The sequence below is a fragment of the Triticum urartu genome, chromosome 2A (assembly GCF_056163025.1).
Source record: "Triticum urartu cultivar PI428250 chromosome 2A, HENAU_Tu73, whole genome shotgun sequence".
NCBI lineage: Eukaryota > Viridiplantae > Streptophyta > Magnoliopsida > Poales > Poaceae > Triticum > Triticum urartu.
This window is the reverse complement of record NC_141874.1, coordinates 343,598,278-343,613,881: the sequence shown is the minus strand read 5'-3', so window position 1 is coordinate 343,613,881 and position 15,604 is coordinate 343,598,278. Positions and strand designations below refer to the sequence as shown.

General features: G+C 46.2%; 2 protein-coding genes across 2 annotated transcripts; one reads left to right on the top strand and one right to left on the bottom strand.

Moving 5' to 3' along the window:
- Positions 1 to 10,520: 10,520 nt before the first annotated feature.
- On the top strand, positions 10,521 to 11,792 carry LOC125537008 (uncharacterized). The gene is made up of 3 exons (XM_048700288.2): positions 10,521 to 10,868; positions 10,961 to 11,100; positions 11,533 to 11,792. The coding sequence occupies exons 1-3, from the start codon at positions 10,536 to 10,538 to the stop codon at positions 11,669 to 11,671; spliced, it is 612 nt and encodes a 203-aa protein (XP_048556245.1). The 5' UTR covers positions 10,521 to 10,535; the 3' UTR covers positions 11,672 to 11,792.
- A 367-nt stretch (positions 11,793 to 12,159) lies between these two features.
- LOC147985040 (uncharacterized) lies at positions 12,160 to 13,753 on the bottom strand. The gene is made up of 4 exons (XM_087541376.1): positions 13,550 to 13,753; positions 13,269 to 13,466; positions 12,848 to 12,947; positions 12,160 to 12,527 (listed from the first exon to the last, which is right to left on the bottom strand). Exons 1-4 carry the CDS (start codon positions 13,751 to 13,753, stop codon positions 12,160 to 12,162), a joined length of 870 nt encoding a protein of 289 aa, XP_087397502.1.
- Positions 13,754 to 15,604: the final 1,851 nt, after the last annotated feature.

Below are 15,604 nucleotides of genomic sequence, written 5' to 3'. Positions count from 1 at the left end.
AACCACCTTCTACCATGATGATTCTACATCACACTTGCTTGTACTTTGGCATTGTGAAGGACGCACAAGAACATGCTTTCAAGGTGATATCCTTCTCTTTTGAGAACCCCCAAACCATGAGCATGCATATTGTGGATTGAGGGAGTCCTGCATATGCATATTGACATACTTACATTAGACTCATGCGATATTATTTGATCCTCTGTTCGGCTTTTCTTTGTGAACACCGAACAAAGCATCAGGGGCTACTGTCTATGCGGTAATATTTCTAGTACATTTTAAAACACTTACCTCAAAGCATGTTAGAAGGCTGGCATAGGCTTCAGTCAATCCGCTCTTGGCGGACTGAACCTTCTGGATCACCGCACTCATGATAGTGCGATGCTCCTCGTCGATGGAAGCGCTGTGAAGCGCTTCCAGCAGATTGTCCGGTGCCTCTGGATGGACAGAGGTCACCGGCACAGGCGTTTTGCCCCTCTTAGAAGGAGGCCGCCTACTCGAGCCCGGAACCGCTGGAGGGTCCGGCACGGTGTTCGGCTGAGGGCCAAACTCGGAGCTCTCGGGGGCCCCGTCCCCGCGGCTCCCGGAGTCCGGAAGGTCGCCTTGAGGTGCCTCCAGGACTGTCTCCCCTCGATCCGGTGCCTCTTGAGACAACACCTCGGCGTCGTCGGCAGGATGAGGGGAGGTGGCGGTCGGGACTGGATCGCTATCCATGTCCGACAAGCCCAAGGAGCCGTACGATGATACATCGATACTGGCCCGTGGCGGCCTGCATAATTGCGTTCAGCGTTAGGGAAAGCAATGCGATAAAGGAATCCTAGGAGTTACTCTGGTATCCGAATACTTACGATCTCCCCGGGGGCTTGACCCTGGGCAACCACTCACCTTCGCCTTTGTAGGCGGCGGTGGAACTGTCCGGAAGGAGAGTCCTTCCCTTCTTGGACCCTCCGGCCTCCCCAGTTGGGGCGGCCTTCCTTTTCTTGTCTCCCCCAGTCGGTGGGGGAGCGTCTTCTTCTTCCTCGTCTTCGGGGGAAGAGTGCGCCGCAGAGTCATCGGACGGTGAGTCCGACGACGCTTGGCGTCGGGAACTCTTTCGGGTTCCCTTGGCCTTCTTGGTCTTCTCCGGCACCTTATAAGGGGCCGGAGTCAGCATCTTCGCCAGAAGAGCGTCTGAGGGGCCTTTGGGAAAAGGAGCCGGACAGTCGATCTGTCCGGCCATCTTCTGCCAGTCCTGTCAAAGGTACGGGAGTTTAGATCCCGCATAGAGTCAATCTATATAAAAAATAAGTATCCTGTGAAAGGTAAAGCAGCTTACTGCACTGGCTTGGCGCTTCGCGCTGAATCCTCGATCCTCAGTAATAGGGGGAGGGACCTCGGCACTTTTGAACAGCACCCTCCAGGCGTCTTCATGAGTCGTGTCGAAGAGCCTGTTCAGAGTTCGGTGCTGCGCCGGATTGAACTCCCACAAGTTGAACTCCCGTTGTTGGCATGAGAGTATCCGGCGGGTGAGCATAACCTGGACTATGTTGACAAGCTTGAGCTTCTTGTCCACCATATTTTGAATACATGTTTGGAGTCCGGTCAGCTCTTTTGAACTACCCCAGGACAGGCCCTTCTCTTTCCAGGAGGTGAGCCGCATGGGGATGCCAGATCGGAACTCGGGGGCCGCTACCCATGCGGGGTCACGCGGCTCGGTGATATAGAACCACCCCGATTGCCACCCCTTTATGGTTTCCACAAAGGAGCCCTCGAGCCATGTTATGTTGGGCATCTTGCCCACCATGGCGCCTCCGCACTCCGCCTGACGGCCGCCCACCACCTTCGGCTTGACATTGAAGGTCTTTAGCCATAAGCCGAAGTGGGGCTTGATGCGGAGGAAGGCCTTGCACACGACGATAAACGCCGAGATGTTGAGGATGAAGTTCAGGGCCAGATCATGGAAATCCAGGCCGTAATAAAACATGAGCCCCCGGACGAAGGGATGGAGAGGGAATCCTAGTCCGCGGAGGAAATGGGTGAGGAATACCACCCTCTCATGGGGCCTGGGGGGGATGAGCTGCCCCTCATCGGGGAGCCGGTGCGCGATGTCATCGGGTAGGTATCCGGCTCTCCTCAGTTTCTTGATGTCTCCCTCCATGACGGAGGAGACCATCCACTTGCCTCCCGCTCCGGACATGATTGGAGAAGGTCGAGGTGGGAAGTGCGGACTTGGGCGCTAGAGCTCGAGTGTGCGAAAATGGATGGATAAGGGAGGAAGAAGGCGTGGATAGAAAGGTGAATCCTTATCCCTTTATATGGGCGGACAAAACTAAGCGTCCCCACTTGCCTGGTAAAACTCGCTTATCCCCCAAGCGCCGCAATTGATGGCGCGGTTGGGTTACCCATGCCCGTATTGATGAGAATCCCGTAATAAGGGGACACGATCTCTGCTTTGACAAGAAGTGTCGAAAAACTGCCTCGCGTTATGTGCGGGTCTGGTTAAAAGAAACGGTTCGAATAATCACCGGGCCATGATGTAACGTCATGCTGTCAAAACAAGCCAGCAGATTAGATCTATGAAAATATTATTCTCTCTACGGTGGAATGTGGAACTTATTTTGCAGGGTCGGACACTATCCTGTATTCAAATTCTTCTGTGATGTATTCGGAGAAGGAACCCGCCTTGCAATGCCGAAGACAATACTGCGCGTCGGACTCATCGTCATTGAAGCCTGGTTCAGGGGCTACTGAGGGAGTCTTGGATTAGGGGGTCTCCGGACAGCCGGACTATCTCCATTGGCCGGACTGTTAGACTATGAAGATACAAGATTGAAGACTTCGTCTCGTGTCCGGATGGGACTCTACTTGGCGTGGAAGGCAAGCTAGGAAATACGGATATGAATATCTCCTCCTCTGTAACCGACCTTGTGTAACCCTAACCCTCTCCGGTGTCTATATAAACCAAAGGGTTTTAGTCCATAGGACAACAACCAGAACATACAATCATACCATAGGCTAGCTTCTAGGGTTTAGCCTCTCTGATCTCGTGGTAGATCTACTCTTGTACTACCCATATCATCAATATTAATCAAGCAGGACGTAGGGTTTTACCTCCATCAAGAGGGCCCGAACCTGGGTAAAACATCGTGTCCCCTGCCTCCTGTTACCATCCGGCCTAGACGCACAGTTCGGGACCCCCTACCCGAGATCCGCTGGTTTTGACACTGACATCGATCATACTACTTGTGTTGCTTGCACCATGCGACTTATTTGTCATCTTGGACCCCTTGCTTGCGCACATGTTAGAGATCTTGCTTCCACTTGTCATTTTCACAATTCCATGCATCATGATATATATGCCTTGTGTGTTGCATTTCAATTCTTGGATTACTTGCTCCTATCACATGTTTGGTTGCAACAATGTCATCACTTCACATATGCCATGTCCCATTGACTGCTACATGCTTGACTTGATTGCCTCACACATATTGAACAATTGCTCCTTCCTTTGTGTTGAGTGCCATGATATCTTCACCACACCATATGCACATTATGATTGGATTGTCTTGCACTTTCCCCATGTGTTTCGACATCTCATTATATTTGGTGTCGTGAATGATTCCTATGCATACCATAGACCATTTGTTGAGTGCTTTATGCATGCTTGCTATGACCGTGAGGTAGATGCTTGTTCACTTGTCACACATATTTGCATATCGACCTCCCATTTGCATACTTGTTTCCATGATGTACTTGATTGTGCTCACCTTATATGCTTAAATGCCATGCCACACTTCTTTGTCAAACCATATGCTATGCTTGATGACAACACTTGTTGGGTGAATAACCTCTTGAATGCTTGGTTTTGCTCTTACGCCAACCACATTTGTTTTTCCAAGTGCTTGTTATCTTTTCTCCTTTTGAAGGAATTACAAGACGGTATGACATCGGAGTGTGCCCATTTGGAACTACAAGATGATGAATGCTTGGTGATCGTCCACTACTACACAGCAACATCATCTCTTTCCCATGGTGATTTGGATTTCGATCCGAGGTTGGATCTTTCCCAAGGGGGAGGGGATGATGCGGAGCATCCTCTGGACATCACCATGTCAAGAGTCCATTTGGCAAGTGACACGTGCCACATCTACTTCATACATACAAAGGTGAATCATCTCCTTTAAACGTGTCCACTTGTACCTCTCGAGGATGGTATACTACTTGACCCCTCTCTCGTGTGCATACATAGGTGTGAGCGGACCTACACATTCATCGATGAGGAGTCAAAGAATAAGAGAACATCTACACCATCCAAGAGGGAAGCCTGGAAGCGGAGAAGGAAGCGCCAAGAAGAAGGCAACAGCTCCCAGGCAACCCCATGCCCACGGGCCTCTCAGGCTGGCGGTCCTGAAGCCCCGGTGCGCACGGGCGTGTACCGTGCCCACGGGACCCCCGTGTCCACGGGCCCAACGGACCCCGTGCGCATGGTCCCTTGCATCAAGTCTCTGGATACCCCGTGCGCACGGGCTCCACTTACCCCGTGCACACGGGGCCCCCTGTTTGTTGCTGCGGGCTTTGCCCATGTAATCCCCATTTCGCCCCTGCTTACCCCTTCATCCCTTGGACCTACATATACTCCTTCATCTCCTCCATTTAGACCTAGCTAAGAATATATCTAAACACTAGAGCTTAGCTCATGTATCTCCCCTTGTGGGATTCCTCTTGAGAGAGAGACACTCCATTGGAGTTCAAGGCCTCCATTGGAGAAGATCCCTAGTGGATGAAGACCCCTCTTGAGGGAAGGATCTATCTAGATCATCAAGCCCTCATCTCCTTCATAGGATTTGGGATGAAGTCTACCATGTATCTTATTTCCCTTTGATTGTTCATGTACCTTGTGGATCTTGTGTGTTTGATTGTCTAGTGGATGTGTGATTTGGACTTGTTCTTGAGTGTTCCTCTTGTTTTCCCTCTTGTGTTCATCTTGTTATTGGGGATCCCCCCTCCAATTCGTGAAAGATCTCCACTTAGGGTTCCACCCTACACCAGTTAAGTATTTAGATATGGACCATATGGTTGTCAAAACCGTGTTACGAAGATCCTCCTTTTGTCGAATAGTGTAACCACTATATATATATATTACTCAAATGTTGTTAGCCAAGTTCTTAAATTTCCATGGAAAGTATTAATATTGTACACAGTTCATTGAGTTTAAGCGTGTGCCCGGTAGAGCGGTAGAGTAGAGGACGCCCATGTTTTGGACGTGGCGATCAGCGCTTATGTCCAGAAGGCATTTGCATATTAATTGTCCATATTGTAAATTCACATATGTGTTAGCATAAGGAAACATATGTGTAAGTTACTAACCATCGCACACGAGTACTCGCAGACGCATGGTGTGCGATGCTCCTAGCCACCGCAAGCAACTAGTTTGCAATATTCAAAGTTCTTTGTACACATAGAATCACACACGAATTAACTGTAGTAACCGTTTGTGTTGTAATTTCTCATTGCGAATAGTTCATCCGAGTGGGCTGTTTTCCGCATATCACACACATCTTGTTTACACGACTCGTTCGTGTTCTTTTGGCTCATAGCAAACAGTTCATCTATGTGAACTGTATGCCGCATATCACACACATCTTGTTAAGCTGAACCATTTATGTTGTGTTCCCTAATCAAAAATAGTTCGTCCCAGTGAATCGTATGTCGTATATCACACACGCCTTGATCTGGCTAACCATTTCTGTTGCACTCCCTAATAGCAAACAGTTCATCTGAGCGAACTGTATGTCGTATATCGCACAAACCTTGATACGGCTGCCCGTTTCTATTATTCTTCTCATTGCAAATAGTTCGTATGGATCAACCGTGTGCCCTGCATCGCACACGCAACTAAAATCTGAACCATGTTTGATGTCTTCGCCATTGCAAACGTTTTGCGTCTTTTTTGACAGTTTTTTACATCACTGATTGCGATTAATGCATCGCACACAGTTTCGTCAAAGGGTCTCTGATCGTAGTGTCGTGTTAGCAGCATCCTGTAGTTGTGCAAGTTCCAATCAGGTAGTTGAACAAAAGGTGCGGAAGTTAAGTGTTTCAAAGGCTTCTACACAATCTCACAAAAAACAAATGGAACGTCCTTTTGTAAAAGATTTGCAAGAGGTCTAGAAATTTTAAAGAAATCTTTAATAAACCTCATATAGAAACCAGCATGACCAAGGAAACTACGAATATCTTTGATATCTTTAGGACATGGCATTTTCTCAATTGCACCAACTTTAGCTTTATCCACCTCAATACCTCGTTCAAAAATTTTGTGCCCCAAGACAATACCTTCATTAACCATAAAGTGGCAGTTCTCCCAATTCAAGACAAGATTATTTTGTTCACATCTCTGCAAAACTCGATCAAGTCTGCTTAAGCAATCATCAAAAGAAGTTCTGTTAATGGAAAAATCATCCATGAAAACCTCAACAATCTTTTCACAAAAATCAAAGAATATAGCAGTCATACATTTTTGAAAGGTAGCAGGTGCATTGCATAAACCAAAGGCATGCGTCTATAGGCATAAGTTCCAAAAGGACAAGTAAAGGTGGTTTTCTCTTGATCAGGTTGTGAAATAGGTATTTGAGAGAAACCAGAATATCCATCAAGAAAACAAAAGTGTGTGTGCTTTGATAGTCTTTCTAACATTTGATCAATAAAAGGTAGAGGGTAATGATCTTTTCTAGTAGCTTTATTGAATTTTCTAAAATCAATTACCATTCCATAGCCACTAACAATTCTTTGCGGAATGAGTTCATTTTTATCATTAGGAACAACAGTATTACCTCCTTTCTTAGGGACACAGTGAACAAGACTTACCCATCTTCTATCAGCTATGGGATAGATTGTACCTACTTCCAAAAGCTTAGTATTTCAGTTCTTACCACTTCTTTCATCTTAGGATTCAAACGTCGTTGATGATCAACAACAGGTTTAGCATCAAGTTCCGTATTAATATTGTGCTTATGCCCTTAAGATCATCAAGAGTATATCCAATAGAAGCATAGTCCTTCTTCAGAATTTTTAATAATCTCTCTTATTCATGTTTTGAAAGGTTAGCACTAATAATAACATGATATATCTTTTTCTCATCAAGATAAGCATATATCAGAGTGTCAGGCAATTGCTTTAGTTAAAACACAGGATCACCTTTAGGTGGAGGAGGACCTCCTAGAGTTTCAATAGGAAAATGGTGTTTAAGGAGTGGTTCTTGTTCAAAGAAATTTTTATCTATTTCATTTCTTTCATGCAAATGCATATCATTTTCATGGTCTAGCAAATATTGTTCTAGTGGATCGGTACGAGGTACGACAATAGAAGCAAGACCAATTATTTCATCGTTATTAGCTAATTCTTTATCATGAGTTTGTCTATGAAACTTAGAGAAATTAAACCATGAGACACATCACCAAAGCTTACACTGACAGTTTCTCTCTCATAATCTATTTTAGCATTGACAGTGTTCAAGAAAGGTCTACCAAAAATTATGGGACAAAAGTCATCTTGTGGGGAACCAAGAACTAGAAAATCAGTAGAATATTTTATTTTCCCACACAAGACTTCAACATCTCTAACAATCCCTATTGGTGTGATAGTGTCTCTGTTTCCAAGTTTAATAGTAACATCTATATCTTCTATTTGAGCGGGTGCTATATCATTCATAATTTCTTAATATAGGGTAAAAGGGATGGCACTAACACTAGCACCTAAGTAACATAAACCATGATAACAATGATCTCCTATTTTAACTGAGACAAGAGGCATTCCAACAACGGGGCTACCTGTATCGTTTTCATCGGGTTTGGCAATTCTAGCAGCTTCATCACAGAAATAAATAACATGCCCATCAATATTTTCTACCAAGAGATATTAACCATAGCAACACTAGGTTCTACTTTAATTTGCTCAGAGGGTTTAGGTGCTTTAATATTACTTTTGCGAACCACGGTTGATGCCTTAGCATGTTCCTTTATTCTAACAGGGAAAGGTGGGGTTTTCAATGTAAGCAGTAGGCACAACTGGATCAACGTTGTAAACAATAGTTTCATCATTAACTTTAACCGGTTCTTTAATTTCTTCTTTAATATGGAGATGATATTTAAACCACTTCTCCTTAGGGAGATCATCATGAGTAGCAAATGATCCACAAAAAGAGGCTACTATCTCAGAGTCAAATCCATATTTAGTGCTAAACTTGTGAAAAGCATCGATATTCATAAAAGATTTAACACAATCATGCTCAAGCTTAATACCTGACTCTTTACCTTCGTCGACTCCCAATCTTTAGAGTTGGGTTTAATTCTTTCTGAAAGATCCCACCTGAATTCAATAGTCTTCTTCATAAAAGAACCGGTACAAGAAGTATTGAGCATAGATTGATTATCACAAGAAAGAGCATAAAAATTGTGAATAATAATTCTCTCGAGAGATCATGTTTGGGGCATGAATATAATATTGAATTAAGCATCCCTCAAGATAGAGCGATACTTTCTCCTTCACAAGGCAAAAAAATATATATATAATTCCGATCACGATGAACTAGATGCATAGGATATTTTTTTGGTGAAATTCCAATTTCAATCGAATCTAGTTCCAAGATCCAATATAATTGCATAGCCTATACCATGTCAATGCTTTTCCCTTCAAAGATAAAGGGAAAACCTTCTTCTTAACTTCATCTTTGGGTAAACCTGCAAGCTTAAATAATCCACAAATTGCATCCACATGGATCAAGTGCATATCAGGATGTTCTGTTTCATCTCCTGCATAAGGATTAGCTAGCAGTTGTTCTATCATACCTGAAGGAATTTCATAGCTAATATTTTCAGTAGGTGAAGAAGGTTGAGGAGCAACTCTTTGTGTTTCCGATCGTGGTGAAGATACCCCAAACAAACCCCTCAAAGAATTGTTTTCCATGGTAGCAAGTACAATAAATTTCAGCACATAGTATAAATTTTTCCTTACCGATTTCCACTTACCGAGAGCACTTCACTCCCCAGCAATGGCGCCAGAAAAGAGTCTTGGTGACCCACAAGTATAGGGGATCAATCGTAGTCCTTTCTATAAGTAAGAGTGTCAAACCCAATGAGGAGCAGAAGGAAATGATAAGTGGTTTTCAGCAAGGTAATTTCTGCAAGCAGTAAAATTGTCGGTAATAGTTAGTTTGATAGCAAGATAATTTGTAACGGACAAGTAACAGTAGCTGTAAATAAAGTGCAGCAAGGTAGCACAATCCTTTTTTGTATCAAAGGACGGGCCAAAACGGTCTCCTATAATAAGCAAAGTGTTCTTGAGGGCACACAAGAATTTCATCTAGTCACTTTCATCATGTTGGTTTGATTCATGTTCGCTACTTTGATAGTTTGATATGTGGGTGGACCGGTGCTTGGGTGTTGTTCTTACTTGAATAAGCCTCCCACTTATGGTTAACCCCCTTACAAGCATCCGCAACTACGAAAAAAGTATTAAGATAAAATCTAACCATAGCATTAAACATCATCTAATAACTACTCCATAATGCATTCCCTTAGGCCCAAAGATGACGAGGTGCCATGTAGTCGACGTTCACATGACACCACTAAGGAAATCACAACATACATATTATCAAAATATCGAACACATATCAAATTCACATGATTACTTGCAACATGACTTCTCCCGTGACCTCAAGAACAAAAGTAACTACTCACAAATGATATTCCACCAAATAAACCATATAGTAATCAACTACAGGATGTAATCAACACTACTAGTCACCCACAGGTACCAATCTGAGGTTCCGGTACAAAGATTGAACACAAGAGATGAACCAGGATTTGAGATGAGATAGTGTTGTTGAAGATGTTGATGGAGATTGGCCTCCCAAAGATGAGAGGGTTGTTGGTGATGACGGTGGCTTTGATTTCCCCTTCCGAGAGGGAAGTTCCCCCGGCGGAATTGCTCTGCTGGAGGGCAAAAGCGCTCCTGCCCAAGTTCTGCCTCGAGACGGCGGCACTCCGTCCCGAAAGTCCTCTTCTTATTTTTCCTAGGTCAAAACGACTTATTTAAAACAAAACAGAGGCGTGGCAACTCGCTCCCAGGGAGCTCCCCCGATTTTAGCCTTCGTTAGCCGTTCGATTTTGGTCAACACAGTCTTTTTTTCGCTGATGGCCGTTCGATCGTCGCTAGAAAACGTTGGTGCAGTTTTGACCGCGCGGTGAATTGTGGACAGAGAATGACCTGTGGGCTCGAGGCGGGATCCAATTGGCTGGGTTTCACATTTTTGGGTGCGCATGCAGCCTCCCCTGCCGTGCCGCGTGTGCACGTCGTGGGCGCTGTGCCATTCCCGGTTCCCGCTCGCCCCTCTCTTTCGCCTGTTGGTGCAGCTACAAGTGGGTCTACCTGCTCCTTGGTCCCACACGCCAGTCTAATGGCTGTGCCTTTTTCGTGTGAGCGTTGCCTACCGCGTCACGTCGTGTGTCAAACACACGCTGCCCGCGTCGTGCGTTACGGGGAGCAGTTGCGCAGGGATGGGCCAATGCGTGTGTAGCCGGCTTATGCACCCGCGTCTGCCCTATAGTGATGACAGGTGGACCGAAGTTGCTCCTGGTCCCATTCGTCGGTGGCCCTGGCTGCGCGTCTCGTCGCGGTCGGGAATCGCCCGTGCGCTGCGCTCGCCCTGCGGAACGTGCAAAAGGGTCAAAACCCTAGCCGCCAGTTCTCGTCAAGCGCGCGGCCCCTCTGCCTCGTCTCCTCCCTACTCCCTCCTCTCCCACGACGCTGCCCTCGAGCCCGCGCCGCCTCCAACTCGTCTCCTCCCCGCTCCCTCCTCTACAACGCAGCCGCCCTCGATGCGCCGTAAGGTACGCCGTCGACACGTCGGGGATACGCAGCGACGGAGCTCAGCCGGAGCGCAGCAGAAACCCACTCCTAACCCTATTCGCTCGATTGACAGGAGCAGGGCAACGGATTGGATCGAGGGCGCCCTAGCCTCACCGCCGTTGCACTTGGATTCGCTAGCCGCCGCGTCGAGTCACCTCCGTCCCCGCCGCGAGTCAGCTCCACCGTTGCCGCCAGGAATCCCTTCCCGACAAGGTAACTTCCTCCAAATCCCTGCTCTCCATGGTCCTACAGCCCTGCTTGATGCGTGTGTGTTGTATGCATTTACGCCACCCTTCCGATCTTCAGATCTCTATATTTGGTGAATGCGGTGTTTTGGTTTCGTCAGATTACTATCTGTATTTGGGGATTAGCTACGAATTGTTTTAGTTTGAGCGTGGATACTCGGCAGTGGTGATTTAGATATTTTTGTAGAATAGAATGGTTAACTCAGTCTATTTCTGGAGAACTGCAGTGTAGATGATATATGTATGAACGATCGTAACACTGAAAATGCAAAATTTACAGTATGGTGTAATGATGGTCGGTGGGGTGACTTTTTTTGATGGCATTGCCCAGTGCGGTTTTTGGATTTCTACTGAGTGGTACCGTGTTCTGAGATTAGTTTTTTTCTGTTGCTATCTGCAGGAAAATTCCTAGGGATTTTATTGATGGAGGCATCACTATTTGGCGCTGGATTATCCATTTTTGCAGCACCAGCAATGTTGTTTTTGTTTGGAATGGCCAGTTCTCAATTTCTAAATCGGCTATACTATACTTCTTGTGAGGTTACATTATCTTGCTTGGTTTCAGTCTATATGTAGCACAAAAATAGGTGACATGGTTGGTTTGTATGTTACACTAAGGAATACCACCATAAGGATAAGGGCATTGCACTTCTTTGTTTATATTTGGTCTGTTCCTATTCGATTTGTTGTAGTACTTAATTGCTACACCATTTCAAGTTTCTTACTATTTTCTTCTTGTTGTTTCATTGTATTCAGTTATGATATATTTTTCAACTATACAAGCACTTGGGGAAGTCGGGAAAACTGAACCAAAGACACACTTTTACTGGTGATGTTGGGGCTTTTTTTAACTGAGATGTGAAAGATGCATCTTGTTAGGAATATGCAACTTGTATTCCCATGAGGCCATAGGCCGATATATATACATGTACAGATGTGAAACATATGCAGGAAACCCCTTATATAACGGGATAAATACAAAGGGGTACATGACTTATAATATAACTCTAACACCCCCCCCTCAAACTCATGGCGGATGAACAACACTGAGTTTGGAGAGATAAAAGCCATGTTGTGCTCTAGTCTGGGCCTTCGTCAGGAAATCCGCCAACTGTAACTCGGAAGGCACATACTGAAGAGCAATAACCTGATCCTGCACACCAGCGCGTACATAGAAAGCATCAACACCAATATGCTTGGTGAGCTCATGCTTCACAGGATCACGCGCAATGCTAATAGCACCTGTACTGTCAGATAAGAGCGGAGTCGGTGTAGTGACAGAAACACCAAAATCCTGAAGTAACCACCGTAACCAAGTCACCTCTGCCGTCAAAAGAGCCATTGCTCGCAACTCAGCCTTGGCACTCGAAGGGAAACTGCAATCTGTTTCTTCGTCTTCCAGGCAATGAGAGAACCACCAAGAAAAACACAGTAAGCAGAAAGTGAACGGCGATCTGAAGGATCACTAGCCCATGTAGCATCCGAATAAGCCTGAAGCTGTAAAGAACTGGAGCGAGGAAAGAATAGACGGTGAGAGATTGTGCCCCGAAGATATCGGAGAACACGAAGGAGATGACTATAGTGGACCGATGTGGGAGCGGAGACGAACTGACTCAGAATATGAACCGGATAAGAGATATCCGGACGAGTGACAGCTAGATAGACAAGACTGCCAACAAGATGACGATAACACGTCGGGTCAGGGAGGGGATCACCATCAGTAGCACGGAAGTGAACATTGAGCTCCATAGGAGTCTCAACAATGCGTTCGTCAGTAAGAGCAGCACGAGCAAGAAGATCTTGGATATACTTTTCCTGGGATATAAAAAAGCCATCAGAGGTAGAAGAGACTTCAATCCCAAGAAAGTAGCGAAGAGGGCCAAGATCAGACATAAGAAACTGCTCACTAAGACAGGCCTTTACAAAGGCAATATACTCGGGGTCATCCCCAGTGATGACCATGTCATCAACATAGAGAAGAAGAAGAGTCCGACCACGAGGAGAAAGGTGAATAAACAATGCTGGATCATGAGCACTTGCTGAAAAACCAGCAGCAGTGACCACAAAGGCAAAACGCTCAAACCAGGCACGGGGGGCTTGCTTAAGGCCATAGAGAGAGCGACGAAGACGACAGACCATGCCATCAGGAACAGAATACCCAGGTGGTGGCTGCATGTACACCTCCTCACGCAGCTCACCATTAAGAAAAGCATTCTTAACATCAAGCTGAGATATAGACCAGTGGCGTGCAGAGGCAACGGCAAGAAGTGTACGAACAGTGGTCATATGTGCCACAAGAGCAAAAGTCTCGTCATAAGCACGACCATGCTCCTGCTGAAAACCATGAGCCACAAGACGAGCTTTGTGACGCTCAAGAGAACCATCGGAGCGAGTCTTAACCTTGTAGACCCACTTACAAGTGATGGGACGGACTCCGGGAGGAAGGGAAACAAGATCCCAGGTACTAGTGCGTTCAAGAGCAGCAATCTCCTCTGCCATCGCAAAATGCCATTCAGGATGAACAACAGCCTGACGATAAGAAGTCGGCTCAAGAACAGCAGCACCAGCGGTGGGAAATCCAAAGCGATCAACAGGCGGACGAGGACGAGAACGCAAGCCATAAGTAGGCTGAGAGGAAGATGACGACACATCCACGGAGGCATCCACAGGACGTGAACGACGAGTGTAATACTGAGGAAAAGATGGAACAATAGAAGGAGGAATCGCCAAGGTAGAATCGAGGGGTGGCGACGAAGAAGTCACCGGAGATGAAGGTGTAGAATCCGGTGACATGCTAGATGAGGAGACCGTGGAAGATGGTGGCATCAAATCGACTAGAGGTGGAGAAGCAGAGGGAGCGGAACGAATAGGCACAGGCTCGAGGGGGTGATAGGTGAGTCAGGAAAAGTGAGGAAAGAGATATCCTCCATTGAAAAGGTCGAGGAAGATGGGCGTGGGTAGAAGGGACGAGACTCATCAAAAGTCACGTCTCAAGAGATACGCATCCGACGACCGATAGGATCCCAACAACGATAGCCCTTATGCTCATCACTGTAGCCTAAAAAGACACTCAACAGACTGAGCGGTCAGTTTGATGCGTTCGCGAGGGGCAAGAAGAACATAGCAAACACAACCAAACAAGCGAAGCATCGAATAATCGGGAGAACGATCAAAAAGACGCTCGAAAGGAACACCACCCTGTAGAGCAGCAGAAGGCTGGAGATTGATAAGATAGGTGGAGGTGGAGACGGCCTCAGCCCAAAAATGAGGCGGGAGAGAGGCAGTAATTAGCAATGCACGAGCCATCTCAAGAAGATGATGATGCTTTCGCTCAGCCACACCATTCTGAGCATGAGCACCAGACTGAGCGGTCAGTTTGGTGCGTTCGCGAGGGGCAAGAAGAACATAGCAAACACAACCAAACAAGCGAAGCATCGAATAATCGGGAGAACGATCAAAAAGACGCTCGAAAGGAACACCACCCTGTAGAGCAGCAGAAGGCTGGAGATTGATAAGATAGGTGGAGGTGGAGACGGCCTCAGCCCAAAAATGAGGCGGGAGAGAGGCAGTAATTAGCAATGCACGAGCCATCTCAAGAAGATGATGATGCTTTCGCTCAGCCACACCATTCTGAGCATGAGCACCAGGACAAGAGAATTGAGAGAGAGTGCCTTCCTCAGCAAGAACACCACGCAACATCTTAGAGATATACTCGCCAGCAGAGTCAGCACGAAGAACACGAATGGGTGAAGAGAACTGAGTATGAACCATGGCAGCAAAACGCTTATATATAGACAACACCTCACTACGAGAAGTCATGAAATAAAGCCATGTGTAACGGGAGAAGTCATCTATGAAAATAATATAGTATTTATGACCACCTTTGGAAGCGAAAGGAGCCGGACCCCATACATCATAATGGACTAAATCAAAAGGACGCTTAGACACTGACTCACTATGTGAATATGGTAACTGAATCTGCTTGTCAAGACGACAACCCTGACACTCTAAAGAGACATCTCCTGAGACAGACCCCAGAAGGCCTCGACGAACTAAAGACGACAACCGAGAACCACACAGATGACCAAGTCGATGATGCCACTGCTTGAAGGAACCAGTAACAGAGGCGACTGAAGCGGAGGAACTGGCGATAGTGGTGGCAGCAGAAGGAACATGAAGCCAACCAGAGTGTGCGTGCGACGGTCCTGGACAGAACAAGAGTCAACGTCAAGGATGACGCGACAACCAGAATCAGTAAGTTGACCAGCAGAAAACAGATTCATGGTGAGTCGAGGAACATGAGCAACATCAGGAACAGAGTAAGGAGTGGTAAGAGTGCCTCTACTAACGACAGAAAGTGGAGTACCATCAGCAGTGAGGACATGAACAGGAGAATCCAGCGAGCGAAGAGAGGACAAAATGGAAGAATGAGAAGACATATGAAAAGAAGCTCGAGAGTCCAGAACCCATGG

What these genes read in the sequence shown, in the direction of transcription:
- LOC125537008 (XM_048700288.2), top strand. Translation starts at nt 10,536, where the DNA reads ATGGGCCAATGCGTGTGTAGCCGGCTTATGCACCCGCGTCTGCCCTAT. An exon ending in CGCCCTCGATGCGCCGTAAG is followed by an intron (nt 10,869 to 10,960) that starts GTACGCCGTCGA and finishes CTCGATTGACAG; the next exon opens with GAGCAGGGCAACGGATTGGA. An exon ending in AGGAATCCCTTCCCGACAAG is followed by an intron (nt 11,101 to 11,532) that starts GTAACTTCCTCC and finishes TGCTATCTGCAG; the next exon opens with GAAAATTCCTAGGGATTTTA.
- LOC147985040 (XM_087541376.1), bottom strand. Translation starts at nt 13,753, where the DNA reads ATGGCTTGCGTTCTCGTCCTCGTCCGCCTGTTGATCGCTTTGGATTTC. An exon ending in CGGAGTCCGTCCCATCACTT is followed by an intron (nt 13,467 to 13,549) that starts GTAAGTGGGTCT and finishes CATGGTTTTCAG; the next exon opens with CAGGAGCATGGTCGTGCTTA. An exon ending in TCACTTCCGTGCTACTGATG is followed by an intron (nt 12,528 to 12,847) that starts GTGATCCCCTCC and finishes ATTGCCTGGAAG; the next exon opens with ACGAAGAAACAGATTGCAGT.